General features: G+C 38.2%; 1 protein-coding gene across 3 annotated transcripts in view; it reads left to right on the top strand.

Annotated features, from left to right (window-relative positions):
* Positions 1-16614, top strand: part of MGMT (O-6-methylguanine-DNA methyltransferase) — a 303940-nt gene extending 287326 nt beyond the window's left edge. For all 3 annotated transcript variants that reach the window (XM_061635654.1, XM_061635655.1, XM_061635656.1), the window contains one exon: positions 15198-16614. In XM_061635654.1, coding sequence (XP_061491638.1) covers positions 15198-15329 — 132 coding nt within the window. In that variant the 3' untranslated portion in view covers positions 15330-16614. The remainder of the gene's footprint in view (positions 1-15197) is intronic.
* The last annotated feature ends 981 nt before the right edge of the window (positions 16615-17595 follow it).

Genomic DNA, 17595 nt, shown 5'->3' with positions numbered 1-17595 from the left:
GACATATACTGGGTGGCTGCAGAATGCTCAGTCACCTGTGTGGTTGTGTGTGTGGTTGTGTGTGTGGTTGTGTGTGTGGTTGTGTGTGTGGTTGTGTGTGTGGTTGTGTGTGTGGTTGTGTGTGTGGTGTGTGTGGGCCATACTTACAATTTGTACAGACATCTGTTTCCCTAAAATATTTTTTTTAAACTGTTGTTCTTTCATACTGCAGCTCTTGTCCACTTAGTTTCTGGAGTGTGCATTCTACAGGTCTCCTTTTGTAGTTAGGTTGATCACATAATTCATACACTGACCTTCAACTTTACGAGAAGGTGGGAAAGATGCTGGCAGCAGCAGAGGGATGCAACATCTTTACCTTAAATTATGCCAAGGACATGGTGAAGATGGCTCACCTTTTTGTGAAGAAAACTTCAGATAGTTTACTGCAGTTTAGATTGATTGTGAGGGCTGCAGTCCTCAAAGGGATCCCATAAAGTTCAATTAAAAATCTCATTAGAATAGGATAGGAAGATCAAAAAGAAATCATACAGACCCATGAGAATTAGAGTATGTTGGGCTGATTAATCCAAGACCGTCATAAATGACTCTTCTATGACTTAAATAAGGTATCTTCAGTAGTTTGCGAGTACAAGCTACAGTAACTGCTTAAGATTTTTTTTACCAAATATGCTTATGTTATCATTCAAGCTAAAACCTGACACCGACATCGATCTAGGATAAGTGAAGTGTGTTATTCATTCAAAATGTTTAAAACATTCCGGACTGAATGGAGGAATTGTGCATTTAAGAGAAGATTGTGAAGCATTGATTTGGAATGTGGTACACACATAAACCTAGTTGTGCATTAATTCCTTAGGAGGCTAGCAATAAAACTAGAACACATGCTGGTTCATATTACAGTATTTGTTTCTATCACAGAACAGGGGGAGAAAAAGCAATAGGACATGAAAAAACCAAAAGATTATTTTTTGCTAAGTGTGATTTCTGTTGTGTGTTATAACTTGATATTTCAGCTGTTTCCATTATGGCCTCACTGATCTATTTTTGACAGTTTGGCAGCTTTCTGTAACTATTCAGTCTATCAACCAGTATAATAGGATGGTCAGTTTTCCGCTGTATCAAATTGAAAACCCCTAACAAGCAGAGCATCACAGTTGTGCAACATTCTGTTCCATCCTCAGACTGAAATTGCTAAATGCAGTTCAAAAGCAATCAATACATTGTGCAGGGAGTTTTTTTTCCTCACCTTTTTCTAAACAAACACATTATTGAAGAGTTAGTTTATTCACAGATTGCCACGAGCGTTAATGACCACCCTGAGTCTTGTTCTGCCAGTCACCTAGCTGGCTGTTGATAAAGATTTAGCATCATGTTCTAAGTGTCAGGCCTGTCAGCAGTGCTGAACCATTTGACCAGAAGAAAAAACACAGAGGGAGCTATTGATTACAGCTTCTCAGTGTCACTTGTTCACCAGGATTTAGGTATTGATGAGGCTGCGAGTGAAAACAAGCTCTTTCCCTTGTGGGCCTCTACCCAGAAGAACAAAAGCAAAGTTGGAGAAAATATTCAGCTGGTACCAGAATCAGAAGGATTCCATTATTGATTGAAAGGCCCCTTCATGTTATTTTTGTTGAAGACAAATCTATGGGTTTGGAAGTTTTATAGCATTTGGGAAAGAGGCACTGTAAGTGATGGATTCATGTATTGGATGAATTAGATTTCCCAGCATGAAAATTTCAATGGGGCTGTAGTAATATGAGCTGCTGAGTTATTGATAAAAAATTGCATTAAATGCAACTGAAGCTCTAAAGCAAAAGCCTTTGGCTGTGTTTTTCCCTCCAAAATATCCTCAGGGCTCTAATAAATTTCCAGTGCATTTAATCATTTTTAGTTGGTTAAATATTGTCACCACAATTAAACCAAAAAGAGACAGTGATCAATATTGTTAAATTGTGACCATGATATAGTATGTGTAGTGCATTTTTTCACTACTGCACAGAAGGTTGCATTCATAATCTTGATGCCTAAATATGAAACATGCATCAACTGCTTTTATAACTAATATGACAAAAATATTTTTGTCTTTGAACTAGAACCAGAAAGTGTTTTCCACCTTTAGGGTTGTATCCAGTGTTATCACTCAGCTGGTGGTAAAGTTTCCATCAACAGAATAGGGAGGGAAGCAATTTTCTTTTTAAAATAAAATAATATTTTAAGCTATTGAGTATTTTACTTTAAAAGAAAAGAAAAATTAATTGCTTCCTTCCCTATTCCTGGAGAGGGAGCAATTTTCAGAAATCTTCCCTCCTGCCTACAGCCCCTCATGCAACTTTAAATCTGCTCCAGAGGGGGCTTTTTTGGGGGGGGGGCTTCTGGAACAGATTTAACAGGAATGCTGGGGGCTACAGTGGAAAGGAAGAATCACAGAAAATTGTTCCTTCCCCAGTCTCCTGATGGAAATCTTGCCATCAGCCGAATGACACTGTAAATCTGTGACTCGCTTACTCTGCTTCCTGAGTATCACTTCTTTACTTTTTGAAATTTGAATTCCTGGCTCCAGAATTGCTATTCAGATTTGCATTCCCCACATCCCCTAAAAGTAAAATCCTGTAGCCAAATATCAAAATCAAGAACGTCTATAGTTAATGCTGGTTAAGTTATAAATTTTAAAAGCCCTAAGAAATTAGAATGGAAAGAACATTGCTATAGGAAGTTCTTAATTTCCTACTGTATGAACATGCAAAGCACTTTGAGTTGCATTACTTTTTCTGCAGCAGGTAGAAAAGTTGAGCACGTTTAACTCTAATGGTTTAATGGTGCAGTATGTATTTTCTGATTGATGTGTTACTAATTGTGTGCTTAACTCTAGTACATTCTCCAAATGTACCCTTTTAACTGACAGAATACCAGCCTTCCTGGCTTAAGTATGGCTCTTCAAGCTTTCCATACAATCATCTCTTGCTCCAGTATATTTACTATTTTTTAAACAGTTACCCAGACCTTTCAGGTTGCAATTACACTTCCACTGCATATTTACTGCAGTGTTTACACAGAAGCAGACCTACAATGTAGTCCTTCTAGTATATTGTCATATGCACAGTAGTAAACAATGTCCCCAAAGTCTGAGCACTTAAAAGTTACAGGTTTTTTTTTCTGGTACTTAAAATACCCCAACAACGATTGATTTTTGCCATTAGGGTGCTTTTATGTTGTAGCTAACATATGGGGATACAACATATGTCATGGCATTTTTCAAATAAAAACCGACCTAGGGAAGCAGACTTTTTTCTGACACCACGCCCTTAGTTTGTTTTTGAGACATATTACTATCCTGATATACTTAAGACTTGCTTATTTCAGTTCTATTTATTTTCAGCCTTCATATGAAAATGATTTACTGTTTTTATAACCTCCTTGTCAGACAACCCCTTCTGTACTTCTGGGGGTTTTTTTAATGTTTTTTGCTTTGACTTTATTATTGGTCTTGTTTTAATTGAGATTTTGTGCATAGATAGTTGGAAGAAAAATAAAATGATGGATGGAAGGATAGCAGGTAGACAGGGATAGAAAAACATCCCTCAAACCATTAGTTTTTGTGGTGGTCTGGTTAGATCCACCAAACCAGGAAGTAGTCTGGTTTCCAATAATTAGATAGCACCAAAAATCAACTGTCTTTTGTGCTCCTCCCATTCCCTCACCCCTATAAATCCTGTGTCAATGACTCCCTGAGATTCACGAAGCAGCAATCTTGCCACATGACACCCTTATCCATAACGGCATATTGAATTCATATACAGGTTGTTCAATACGTCGAAATTAAAATGTGGTCATAAAACTCAGTGCCAGTGTAGCTGAATTCCTGACTGCTACTTCAATATACCCTCCAACATACGAGTACACAATCTGAGAGCAGCTTGTCATAATGAAAAGGGAGCAAGTGTCATGGATAAGACAATGGCATGAGGTTTGGAAGCTGACATAGCCTATTAAAGAAATTTAGAAATCAAAAGAGCACTAAAGGAGTTTCTGTAGTACAGAGTTTATTTAATACAGATTAAATAGTCACATATTGTGACTTCTATCGTAGTTAGGTTCCCACTGAACAGTTTTCTATACTTTTTTGTGTACTTCAACCAGCCTTCAAATTTTTAATATTGCTTGCTGCCTATCTTCTTTAAAACTAATGATTCCACCAAAGTTTGTAAACACTTTACTCAAAATGTGAATTTACCCAGCTTGTCATATGGAGGTGTATTTCAAGGTGAGCTCCCTCTTCTGTCTAAAAATCTCTTGTACTTCTAAATTGAGAATGGCATGGTCTCATAAGCTTATTTTCCACCTATGCAGCCTGCATTTCTCAGAATACAGCAATAATACAATAATACGTACATGTTGGCTGATAGCTAAAAATAATTTTAACATTTTAAATTGTATGCAATTTACAGTGGCTCCTCAGTTTTGGCTTCAGCAATTGATTTCGCCAGGAATATCCAAGTTAGAAAAACACATATATTCCAAGGTCAGGATATGCATCACACAGTGCCTTGCAAAAGTAATCAGACCCCTCACCAGTGCTCTCATATTATTGAATTACAAATGGTATAATGTAATTTTGTTCTGTATGATATTTTATTTTCAAACACTGGAACTCAAAATCAATTATTGTAAGGTGACATTGGTTTTATGTTGGGAAATGTTTGTAAGAAACATAAAAAACTGAAACATGTTGCTTGCATAAGTATTCAACCCCTGTGCTGTGGAAGCTCCCAGTTTACACAGATGAAAGAAATTGCCCTATTGAGAACACAGTTACCTTACCATTGGCCTTCACCTGTGAAATATTAAAGTTGCTGTCACATTGTCAGGATAAAACCCCCACCGTTGAAGGATCATTGGTCAGGCTGTGGATCTGAAGGAAAATGAAGACCAAAGAGCATTCTACAGAAGTGAAAATCTATACAAAAGCATAGATTATGAAAAGGTTACAAAATAACATCCAAGTCTTTGGATATCCCAATGAGCACAGTTGGATCAATAATCAGGAAGTGGAAGCTACATCACACCACCCAGGCACTGCCAAGAAAAGGCTATCCCTCAAAACTCAGTGCTGACTTGTGAGAGAAACCACAGAGAGACCAACAATCACTTTGAAGGAGCTACAGAGTTCAGTGGCTGGGAGTGGAATAATGGTGCACAAGTCAACCATATCAAGAGCTCTGCATAACACTGACCTGTATGGGAGGGTGGCAAGAAAGAAGCTGTTACTCAAAAAGTACCATCTGAAAGCACATCTGGAGTTTCCCAGAAAGCATGAGAGGGCCTCAGCTGTGATGTGGGAAAGTTTTGTGGTCAGATGAGACCAAGATAGAGCTTTTTGGCCAAAACTCAAAGCTCTATGTGTCGCGCAAACCTAACACTGTCTGTGCCTCAAGACACACCATCCCTACAGTGAAGTATGATGGTGACAGCATCATGCTGTGGGGATGCTTCTGATCAGCAAAGACTGGGCATCTTGTTACAATCGAAGGAAGAATGGATGGAACAAAATGCAGGGAAATACTGCAAGAGAACCTGATTCAGTCCACTAAAAAACTGACTCTTGGGAGGAAATTTACTTTTCAGTGGGACAATGATCCCAGGCACAAAGCCAAAGCAACATTGGAGCGGCTCAAGAACAAAAAGGTGAATGTGCTACAGTGGCCCAGTCAAAGTCCTGATCTAAATCCCATAGAGAGTCTGTGGTGCTCTTTGAAAATTGCGGTCCACAAGCAATGTCCAACCAACCTGAATGACCTGGAGCAACTCTGCCAAGAAGAATGGGCCAAAATCCCTCCAACACTGTGTGCAAAGCTGGTACATACCTACCCCCAAAGACTTAAAGCTGTTATTGCAGTGAAAGGCGGCTGTACCAAATGTGTGTGGGTTGAATACATATGCAAGCAACATGTTTCAGTTTTTTATGTTTCTTACAAACATTTCCCAACATAAAATCAATGTCACCTTATAATAATTGATTTTGAGTTTCAGTGTTTCAAAGTAAAATATCATACAGAACGAAATTACATTGTACCATTTGTAATTCAGTAATATGAGAGGATTGGTCAGGGGACTGATTACTTTTGCAAGGCACTGTATATGATTCATATGGGCTCCTACTGGGAGGAAGGGTGGGATATAAATCAAATAAATAAATAAAATATAAACATGACCTTTACGGTTTGAATGTTGGGAAAACAAAAACGTCAGAGTTTGACCATTTCAGGATTGAATGGGGAACTTTCATAAACATAAAATTAGCCAATTTAAAAAATAACCAGTTCACTAAATCATCAGTTTAAAAACCATTCATAGTGTAAGGCGTTAAAATGTATGACATAACATTGAAGGAAAGAGAGTATTGCACCTGGACACTGTGTTTCCTGCCCCCACACTAGAAATATGAAGGCTTGGGGGGGAATCCTAGAAAAATCAGGAAAGACGTTTTTTCCTGTTTCGATTAAAAAAAATGGGGGGGGGATTTTACCCCAAATTTGTCTGAGAATTTTTTCCTGGGCCTTCCCATTTCTACCACACACATCAGTTCCTGAGCAGATATGTGCACACACACAAAGTCACAAGTCAATTTGTATGTAACTCTTCAAAAGCAACAACAATGGTCCCAGGATATGGTCTGAAGGAACATAAGACCAGCTCCCTGTTGAATCTAAGCAGGGTCTGGTCTGGTCTGGTCAGTGCCTGGATGGGAGATCACGTGGGAACCAGATGTAAGCTGCCTTGGGTTTCTACCATGAAAAGAAAGGTGGGGTATAAATGTAATAAATAAATAATAAACAATGGTTTTTGAAGTGTTTTCAGATTATGCTGACAATTCAATAAGAGGTAAAGTTCATTGCTTGAACCTAAGCTCTTCCCCCCCCCAACCTTTACAATTTAACATAACTGGTTAATATTAGAAAAATTAATTGATCTGGCTGAAATCCTAATACAGGCTGCTAATTCATTCACTATATATTGTTTCAGTTTATTGTAGTTTACTTACTTTATGTATTTATTTATTAATTGACTGATTTACACAGTTTATATCCTGCACCTTCTGCACAAATTTTAATTTCCAGGGCAGCTAGCAATATCAAAGGAAACATTGGAAGAACAATTAAAATAATAATAGAATATGCAAACTAACACAGCAATAATATATTCAAATATATAGTAAAATCAAAGCTGCTAAGTAAGTTAACATTAGCTGTTTTTAAAAGATTGGGAAAACAAAAATGTTTTCATCTGATGCCTTAACAATAGTAATCTGGGCACCAGACTGGCCTTCCTCAAGAAGGCATTCCAAAGAGCCACCATGGTCATGAGCCACCATCCTGCATATATCACAATATATTGGAAGCACATTATTCTTCCCCCAAAAAACCTGGGAAATGTAGTTTGCTAAGGGTGCTGGGAACTGTAGCTCTGTGAATGGTAGACTACAGTTCCCATGATTCTTTGTGGAAAATAATATGCTTCCAACATGCTTTAAATGTATAGTATGTATGCAGCCAGAAGTAAATCCTAGTGAACTGCGGACTTACTTCCAAGTAAGCATGTTTAGGATTGAGCTCTTAAAACATTTTAAAAAAAGAAATTAACTACACATTATTTATTTATTTATTTAGTATATTTGTATGCCGCTTTTCATCACCAGGTGACCTCAAAGCAACACTGATTGCTTGCTGACTCACTGTCTGTGCCCTACTCCATGAACTGAGCATTCCCATTCGCTCATCACATCATTTTCTGTTTCTAAAGCCCCAGCCCCCCAAACTGAGAAAACATCTTCTCAGACAAACTTTAAAAAATAATCATTTGTGTCTTCTGTCCTGCCATTCCCAGAAATGTTTAAAGCAGAGAATTTAACATGCAAAGTAAAACCATAAGAATGCTTGTGAAGAAAAGAAGGGAGAAAGGGTAACTGTCCCCCACCCAATGCAAGGAGGAACCCTCTGTTTCATCACAGTGAAGTATAAAGTTTTACCCATCTAAGACTACTGCAGAGATAGGCAACCAGGTGTCCTCCAGATTTTATGGACTACAACTCCCACCAGTCCCACCCAATATTGCCAGTAGTCAAGTATGATGAAAGTTGTAGTCCAAAATACTTGAAGGGCACCATATTGGCTATCTATGGACAATAGAAACCCTAAGTCCCGCATACTTGGGTCTGAGACCTGCTTCCTCTGACAGAGCCGTCTCAAGAGTCTATTCTCAAGAGTCAGAGCAATACAGGATTCCATCATGGGCTATTTTGGGAATAAGGGTGGGATATGAATTTAATAATAAATTATTAACTTTGTTGATTTGCAATTGTGGGACTGGCTACCTTGGTCGGTGTTGTCTACCATTCTGCTGGGACTCTGCATATGTGGAAAGTTCCCTAGCCAGTTAGTGAAACAGGCAGGCGCAAGTTGGAGTGGGCAACTAGTAACTCACATGCTCACCCATTTATGGATAAGTTCTTCTGCGTTGAACAGGAAGCACTTATGGTCCTTGTGGAACTCCTTGGCCAACTCAGCACACAGAGGATGGTCTGGTTCAGGGTTATTCACTAATGTCATCAGTGCCTGAATCACTGTGTCTTGGTGGAAGATTTCCAGTGATGGGGGGTGGCGCTTGAAAGTATACTCATACAGAAACTGGTCTCAGTTTAGAATGCACCTTTATTTTATGGAGGGCCATTTGGCACTAAAAGTCCCTTCCAAAGGAGGCCATTGGTCACATCAATTTCAGAATCCTAGAGGCAGGTATAAGGAGTTCTCTACAAGTCTAAATTTATAGATCAGAATTGCCAAATGTGCATTACACAAAAAATGTAATATTGTTTCTGGTTGTACTATGTAGAAGAACTCACTGTGATGTTGCAACATCTGTGAATATAGCTACTGTAAAAAGGTCTTATATTAGCTTTGTCCCTCATAGGGCATTGCATAATCTATTCATGATGTCCATCATCCTATTTGTCATTTGTTACCCTCATTTTCTCTCACTTGACTTTCTAAGCTGCTTTTTTTTATCCTTTTCACTGTGGAAATCAAGAATAGTTTTCTGGAAGAGCTGGAGTCAGCTGAAAAATATGCTCTGTATGTTCCAAAAGACAGAATTTGGCAATACAAGAGGAATCTCATTTAGGTCTGCCTAGTGAGAGTCGTTAACAAATCCACTAATAAGTTATGGGGATTGTAGGCACATTTACTCTGCTACTTGATTTGAAAAGTAGTCATCATGAGAACCAGGCTGTTTTTGTGCTGACTCTGATGTAATACACCTGTTAAACCTTCTGATGCTGGGATTGAGAATTTTTGTATGTGGTGCTAAATATGTACAACATAACACAACAGTGCGGTCACAAATACTGTTCTGTTCTGCTAATTTATGCTTTCATATTAGCTTTACGTGTGGGAGGTGGAAATTCTCCAGTTTTCCTGCAATTGGTGATATTATCCTTTGATTATTAGATTAAACTTTTGTTATGCTGTTGGGGGGTTGGGATGGTTTTATTATATATTTCTTAATTAGATATTTTCTTGAACTTACTATTTGACTGTTTGAATTTTGTTTTGCAACTGATTGAATTATGTAACTTTTTTTCATGGTGGGAGCCCCCTTGAGCATAGATTCTTATGGAAAGGCAGCATACAAATAAGCCATGATGATGATGGTTTTGCAAAAATAATGAAGCCCTTTACTGTCCTGGATTCACTAATTTCAAGAAGGGAGGGCCAGTTTTACAACAGTCACAGCTTACCCAGTGACCTATTCACTTATCTCCATCAGTGCTTCAGGGCCAAACTATATGTAATAGTGACAGACCTGTGAGTTCAAACATGTGAAGAGGAGTGTCATTTAAAGTAAACTATGGATGTACAGGTGGAGGGTACAATCCTTCCTCTACTGCCCCTTTCACCATCTCCAGACATTTTCCATTTCAGAGTGGGGAAGAAGCTGATGGCTGGAATGGATTGATTAGGGGAAGGAAGAGGTATGAAATAATTTAGCACCCCTTTCTGTGTGGCCCCTTTGAGCTTTAAATTTCATCCTCACCACCCTTCAGATATGATTAGGGCAGACCTGTTTTTTGCCCTTCTAATGTCATGCCTGTCCCTCTTACCAGATCTTACTTTGTACTGATAATGTTTAAAAACATCACACACATAGTTTTTGTCCACATCTCAAGGGTACCTTCCACATCAACACTGACAGTTCCAATGGAGGTATGACCCATATGATCAAAGATCCCCCACCCAAAAAAGTTATTTTTACCGATGTAATGAGGAAACAGTTGTGCAGCAGTAATCATGCTACAAAGATAGTGAGTACATTTTGCATGAATGATCCAAAATTATGTGTTAACTAATGGCGCCTTCAACTCTTCTGTGGAGGCAGTTCTCTCCTTGTTTCTCAGACAAATTTTTGGTGTTCCCAGGTGCGTTCCTGCGGCGGTCCTTAGGTTAGAATCCGGCCTAGTCTCACTTGAGTCTCAAGCGTGGATGGCCGCCCTAAATTTCTGGCTTAAAATGTCTTATGAAAAATCCACTGGCTATCTCCCTTTACTCTGGGAAGACTTTTACCTCGAAATGGGCCCTAACGTTTACAAACTACCTTGCAAGTATTGGCCTCTCAGTTGAACATCTGATGTCCCACGCTCCAGAGACAGTTAAACTTTCTATCCGGACTCGTATCAGCGATATGGACTTCCAACGCTCCATTACCGCAGCCACCTCAACCTGTTCTCCTATTCACTTTGGTCTGAGCTTTGCGCCTATGCTCAGTGCCCCTTATTTGGAAACTCTTACGATCCCCAAATATCGTCTAGCCTTTACAAAGGCTAGATTTAACTGTCTTACCTCTGCCTTACTTGAAGGGAGATTTAAACGTATCCCGTATGCAAACCGACTATGCCTTTGCGGTGTCAGCACCATAGAAACTCTCTCTCATGTTATCTTTGAGTGCGCCCTATATGATGATATTCGCTCCAAATTCATAACCCCCATCATAAATAAACACCCCTACAAACCGCTTGACTGTTTACTTTTACATCTTTTGTCAGCGGCTAAAAAGGATACTATCTTGCCAGTCGCTAAATACATTTTCGCGGCCCAATCAATACGGAGGGGATCTATCCCTTCAGAAGCTTCCGCTACCTTACTGTAACTGTTTCCCTTGTTGTTCTATTGTTTTATTGTTTTAACATGACTGCATCTTTGTAACCTCTTGTTATAAGTGTACGTAGTTTTATTTATAAATGTTTTTGGTCTATGACTGTATCAATAAAGATTGATTGATTGATTTGTTAACTAATGAAAACAGATCACTAGCATGCTGTTTCATGTATAAGAAAAGAAAATGTGCATCATTTTTAAAAGAATTATGAAGATTGTTTCTTCCTCCTAAGTTGTGTCCGCATTCAATGTCTGCTTTAGGAGACTAACTCGATCTGTGTAGAACTCTGAAGCATGCTATTGTGGTGAAAAGGCTTAATACTGAATGGGCCAAATTATGGACTCACAAGTTATATCTAAAATTACTGCAATTTAGCTTTTAATTGCTCATAATTTAGACAAAAATGTGGGCATCAGCAATGCTATTTGATAATAGTGGATTTATGTATTCTTAATATTCATAAGCTTATTAATATTCCTCATTTGCCATATATTTAGCATATTAGCTACTGTAGAGAGGAAACCAAGTTTACAATAAGTATATGGTAAAATCAAGAATAAAAGGCAAGAGTAAAGCTTGGTGAAGAGTAGCAATAATGGTAGTTAAAAAGGTAAAGGTAAAGGTGTCCCCGCACTTATAGTACAAGTCGTTTCTGACTCTTAAGGTGATGTCTTGCGACGTTTACTAGGCAGACCATATATATGGGGTGGGATTGCCAGTTCCTTCCCTGGCCTTTCTTTACCCCCCAGCATATGCCGGATACTCATTTTACCGACCACGGATGGATGGAAGGCTGAGTGGACCTCGACCCCTTTTACCGGAGATTCGACTTACTCTTTCCGTTGGAATCGAACTCTGGCTGTGAGCAGAGCTTCGGCTGCGTTACTGCCGCTTACCACTCTGCACCACAGAGGGTCTTAATGGTAGTTAGGACAGGCTTAATTTATAATACGCTGCTTATTGGAGGCTTTGGATCAGAATTGGATTTTCAGAAGAAATCCAGAGCAAAATAGGGGAGCTGATAGAAATTATGATCGCTATTACCTTAAATGTGTAAGGACTTGGCATTTGAGGTTAATGTGGAATTTAACAAGAAAGTCACGCAAACACTTTTAAGCTATGACTAGGTCACTATAGAACTCTCAAATGACTATAGAGCAGGGTTTTGCAAACTGGTCCGCAGACCACCAATGGTCCATGAGCTTCATTCACTTGTATGTGACTTCTGTGAATTTGTGATTGAAAGTGGGAGACAGCACATTTATTAAATATTCATATTGATTTTAATTGTCTTTTATTGCTTATTTTATTTCTTATGTATTACTATTTGAATTCTTCTGAATTAAAAAATTATAACAAGTAAAATATATCATACAGCATCTACACAGCACATCACAAATGCTACAACAGGCAAATAAAATCATTAAGTGGACAGTCAAAACCCTCAGCAATTTTCAAGTAGTTTGGGGGGGATGTTTGGGAACCCCTGGACCAGAGGGAATATAAGGAGGGTTCTGCTAGATCACTCCACAAGTCCATCTAGTCCCAATTTCCCACACTAGCCAGCCAAATGCTTCTTCAAGCAAGGTATGAAGGCAATAGTCCTCTCACATTGTTTGTCTCCAGGAACTGACATTTAGGCTGCAATTCAATACATATCTACTCAGAAGTAAGCTCTATTGGATTCAGTGAGACTTACTCCCAGGTAAGTGTGTATTGGATTGCAGCCTAAGTATATAGAACACATTTAGCTGTTGAGACAGATAGCCATATTGATAGGCTTATCCTTCATGAATTTGGCTAATCCTTTTTTTTTAACCTAGAAGTTACCTCCACATATTGTTGCATGGAATTACACAAATTAATTACACAGATTACATAAATTAATTTTTGAAGGGTGAAATCTATAAAATTTGTGGAGTGACTACCCATGTTTTTCCATAATTTGAATTGTGCAAACATTTGGACTGCAAATGTACTCTGGTACTACAGGAATGAGAGACAATGGTACCAAAAATTGCTTTGCATCTCTCTTAAGACAGTTGTAATAAACCTGGTACAGCCTTGCTTTTTAACTTATTCATAAATGACCTGGAGTGAGCAGTAAAGTGGCCAAGTTTGCTGATAACACCAGATTGTTCAGAATAGGAAAAACAAAAAAAGGTTGCGAGGAGTTCTGAAAAGGGCTCTCCAAACTGAGCAAATGGGTGTTAAAATGGGAAGTATAATGCAGTGCAAGCAAATGTAAAGTGATGCACACTGGGGCAAAAAAAGTCTTAGTTTCACATATACGCTAATGGGATATGAACTGGCATTGACTGACCGGGAAACACACCTTGGGGTCATAGTGGATAGCTCCATGAAGGTTTTGACTCAAGTGTGTGGCAGCTGTGAAAAAGATTAGTTCCATGTTAGGAATTGTTAGGTAAGGGATTGAAAATAAAACTGCAATTTTCATAATGCCATTGTAAAATCTATGGAGTGACTACACTAGGAATACTGTGTATTGTTCTGATTGCCACACCTCATAAAAGGGCATTATAGAACTCAAAAGCAACCAAAATGGTCAAATACATGGAGGATAAGGCTCCAGTGGCAACGAGGCATGATGGCTATGTGCTATTTCCAGTGTCAGAGGCGATATGCTTCTGAATACCAGTTTGGAATCACAAGTGGGGAGAGTGCTGTTGTGCTCATGTCCTGTGGGAAGCCTGTAAGCAGACTTCTGGTTCGCCACTGTGAGAACAGGATGTCAGGCTAGATGAACATTTGGTCTGATCCAGCAGGGCTTTTTGTATGCTCCTGTGGACCTGAAAAGATCCTTGGCTTAGTTCTTAGGGAGGACCCTCCATAGGTCCATAGGTGAAAATATTATGGCTGACTGTAGGCCATGTTTTATTGTACTGTTCATTTTATCATGATCACCAATCTGTTTTAATTACCCCAATTTTACAAAATATTCCTGGCAGAGATGAGTCATTTTATGTGGAATACCTTCTTTCTGATAAAACTCCCCAAGTATCAGCGAAGGTAGCCAGCTTTTGTGCTGCCGCCATTTTCTGCAGAAGAACATTGATAACCCCACAGTCTATATAAAACTTAGACCTGGTCCTAGATAGAGTCGGTCAGATTTTTTTTAATGCAACTTGTTTATTTTAAACATGTATATTTGCTTGCTGGTCTATGACCATAATAAAGTGATTTGATTTGATTTGATGGCTGAAAGCCATTTTTGTCTATCAATACATGAGTTTGTCTAATCCCATTTTAAAACCATCTAAACAAAATACTCTGCCATAATCATATATTATGGCAGTGTACTCTATATTTTTATGCATTGTGTCAGGTATTTTCTTTTATATGATCTAAATATGCTGTCACTCAATTTAATTGGATGCCCCCAAGTTCCAGTACTCCTCCCGGTATGTGTAATTGTGTAAACCTCTGTCATGCCCCCCCCCCGCAGTCTTTTTTTTCTACACTAGCAAGGCCCAGGCTCTCCAGCCTTTCCTCATACGGACAGTGCTCCAAATAAATAATTTTGGTTGCTCTTTCCTGCACCTTTTTCCAGACGCATGATTTTTTGAGATGAGGCAACTCCATATTTCCATGTGGTTGGAGCAATGGGCAGTTCTCGGAAACAAGGGTGTACTTACACAACTAGCCCCTCTATTGAAGTTTATGGGGAAGCCTCAAAACCTACATGTGCAAGAAATCACTGCATTGTGCTCCTGACTATTTCCTTTTCTCTACCTGAGAGAAAAAGGAATATATATGCATCCATATTCATTCATGGTACCTGTTAATGCTTCCCCCTGTTATTCCATTGAGAGGTCTAGCCTCAGTAACCCCCCAAATGGATGCTGCTGAATAAAAGTTATGTTAATATCAGGATAGTAATAGCTGACCACAAGAAGGGCTTTTTCAAATGGGGAGGGGAAAAAGATTTCAGACGCTTTATTTTCTTTGTGTGTTTGTGTGTGTTTTTTCAGGTCCCAATTATAATACCGTGCCACAGAGTGATTTGCAGCAGTGGACAGACTGGCAACTACACGGGAGGAAGTCATCTGAAAGAGTGGCTTTTGTCACATGAGAAGCTTCAGAAGAAAAAGTTAGCATATTGATGCAGTTCAGGCACAGCTGTTATACAGCCAAAACACATAACGAAAGATACTTGGCTTATAACAAGCTTTCAGAACACACAGTAGAATTCAGAAAAATGGTAAATATTTGAGTGACATATAAATATAATACAACATCCGAAGCGAAATGTGTGGTGGCACTACTATATTAAAAAAGCTGAATGTGTCCTGAGGGATACAGCTTGTATGCCCTTTCTTGTTTTTACATTTTACAGCAGAATGAGTACAGAGGACTGTGCCTGTTGTACATGTATTTTGTTCCCATCTCTAGTGCTGTTTTGTTCTATTTTTAATGTCCATTAAAGCAAGGATAAGGGAGTGGGAGGGGCATGGCAAATGTTAGATGCAACTGCCCCTCTAAGGAAGCATCTGGCTCGCAGAGGGGACAGCCGGGAATCCACAGCCTTTGCGTGTATTCGGAGAGCCAAATTAAATGCATAAGCTTCAACACACACCTCCCCCTGTTCCTGCCTGGATTTGTATTTGTCCAGATTGAAAAGCTTGTACCTCTGCCAGGCTTGGTGCCCAAGATTTTCCTGTTTTCTTTGATGTTTGAACTGTTGAAATGATGTTTTACGTAAACAGTTGTTAATGAAACATACTGAAAATCCATTCAAAAGGAAACAGCTATTGAATTGCCTATTCACAGCTTTTCTTTTCAGATCATTGTAGATGGCTAAAAGATATGAATAAAAATATTTTGTCTCTATTAGCATTGCTTGATACAGACAGAAAAATAGATGCTGAAATGTAGTTTAACAACAAAAATATTTTTATAAAATTATGCTGCTGAGTTACAGACGCCTTTTTCCAGAATTTAGAAGCATAATTCTTTTCTTTTTTAAAAAAATGTTTCTCATCAGCAGTGCTTATGGTTTTTAGTCATCAATTGCTTTATTTAGTTTTCACATTTATACATATGTTATACAGTACTCTGGATTATAAGAAGCAAAAGCTATGCATTATATTAAACATATAACACGGTCCAGAAAAAATATAGTCAGCCAAAGGATATTGAAGCTAAAATTTCTGGTTATTTAAAAATAAGTCAATGAAAGTAAAATACTACAAACCACAAGAAACTCAAATTTTCAGTGTTGCAATAATAAATTGTAACACAGTAATACTGATTTTTATGTTTTTTTCGCATTCTTGTAGATGTTGCTTTGGAAAGCTCATTGCGAACAAAACTTATTGTGTTGTTATTCCATTAATGTAGTGTTACTAAGATATTAGAATTACTTTATTAAAACCTGTTATGCATGAACGTGTTGTCTATGTATATAAATATAATACAGTATATGATATATGGAGAAAATAAAATATACCCTACTGTATAATATAAGGCTGTATTTTATCAAGGGTTTCTGGTGGCAGTATAAAGGATGAAAGCAAGGCTCAAGTGGTTTGTACATGTCAGCAGGAGCCCAAGATAAAAATATAGCCTTATAATATGTACAGTTTGAGTGTATTCCCTTTTTTCGTACGTGAATAACAGCCAGAGGAAATCACAAATGCCTATTATAAACTTTCACCTTTCTTTCAAATATTTCTTTTTCAGGTTTTTCTTTCTATGGACACTTGCCCATCTCAAAAATCATTCATTCACTCTGTTAAGAATGTTCCACAGTTTACTACTACAGCTGTTGAGCATACGTTTAGTTCCAGCGGTATGCTATGAACTTGGAAAGTATAAACAGAGGTGTTCAGGAATAACAGAACCAAACGGTAAAGCATTTTAAACTGGATTATCAGACTCCAGTTTTGTGTCCACAGTTTTACATTCAGAACCTTCAGTCGGAAAAAAACTTTGTGTGAGGCTTTTACCTTTTTCTTGGATGTCCTCAGAGTACTCCTAATGGGAATCCCACTGGAATAATTAGGGCTCACTCTGGCTTGCACGCATTGTGTATCAGAATAAAAAAACCTGGCCATCCTTTGACAGATTTATTTATTTATTTTATTTATTTATTATTTTATTTATAGCCCGCCCTTCCTTCCAGCAGGAGCCCAGGGCAGTAAACAGACACACTAAAAACACTTTAAAACATCATAAAAAGACCTTAAAATACATTAAAACAAAACAACATTAAAAATATTTTTAAAAAACTTTAAAAACATCTTTAAAAAAAGGGTTAAAGATTGATGATATCTTAGCAATATCAGGTGTTTCCTATGGCTAGCTCTTCTTCATGATTTTAAAACTGAGGATCAGGTTTTCATACACTGCTCATGTATTGACAGTTTC

Source organism: Rhineura floridana, chromosome 7 (assembly GCF_030035675.1).
Source record: "Rhineura floridana isolate rRhiFlo1 chromosome 7, rRhiFlo1.hap2, whole genome shotgun sequence".
Lineage (NCBI taxonomy): Eukaryota > Metazoa > Chordata > Lepidosauria > Squamata > Rhineuridae > Rhineura > Rhineura floridana.
This window is presented reverse-complemented; position numbering and strand designations above follow the sequence as displayed.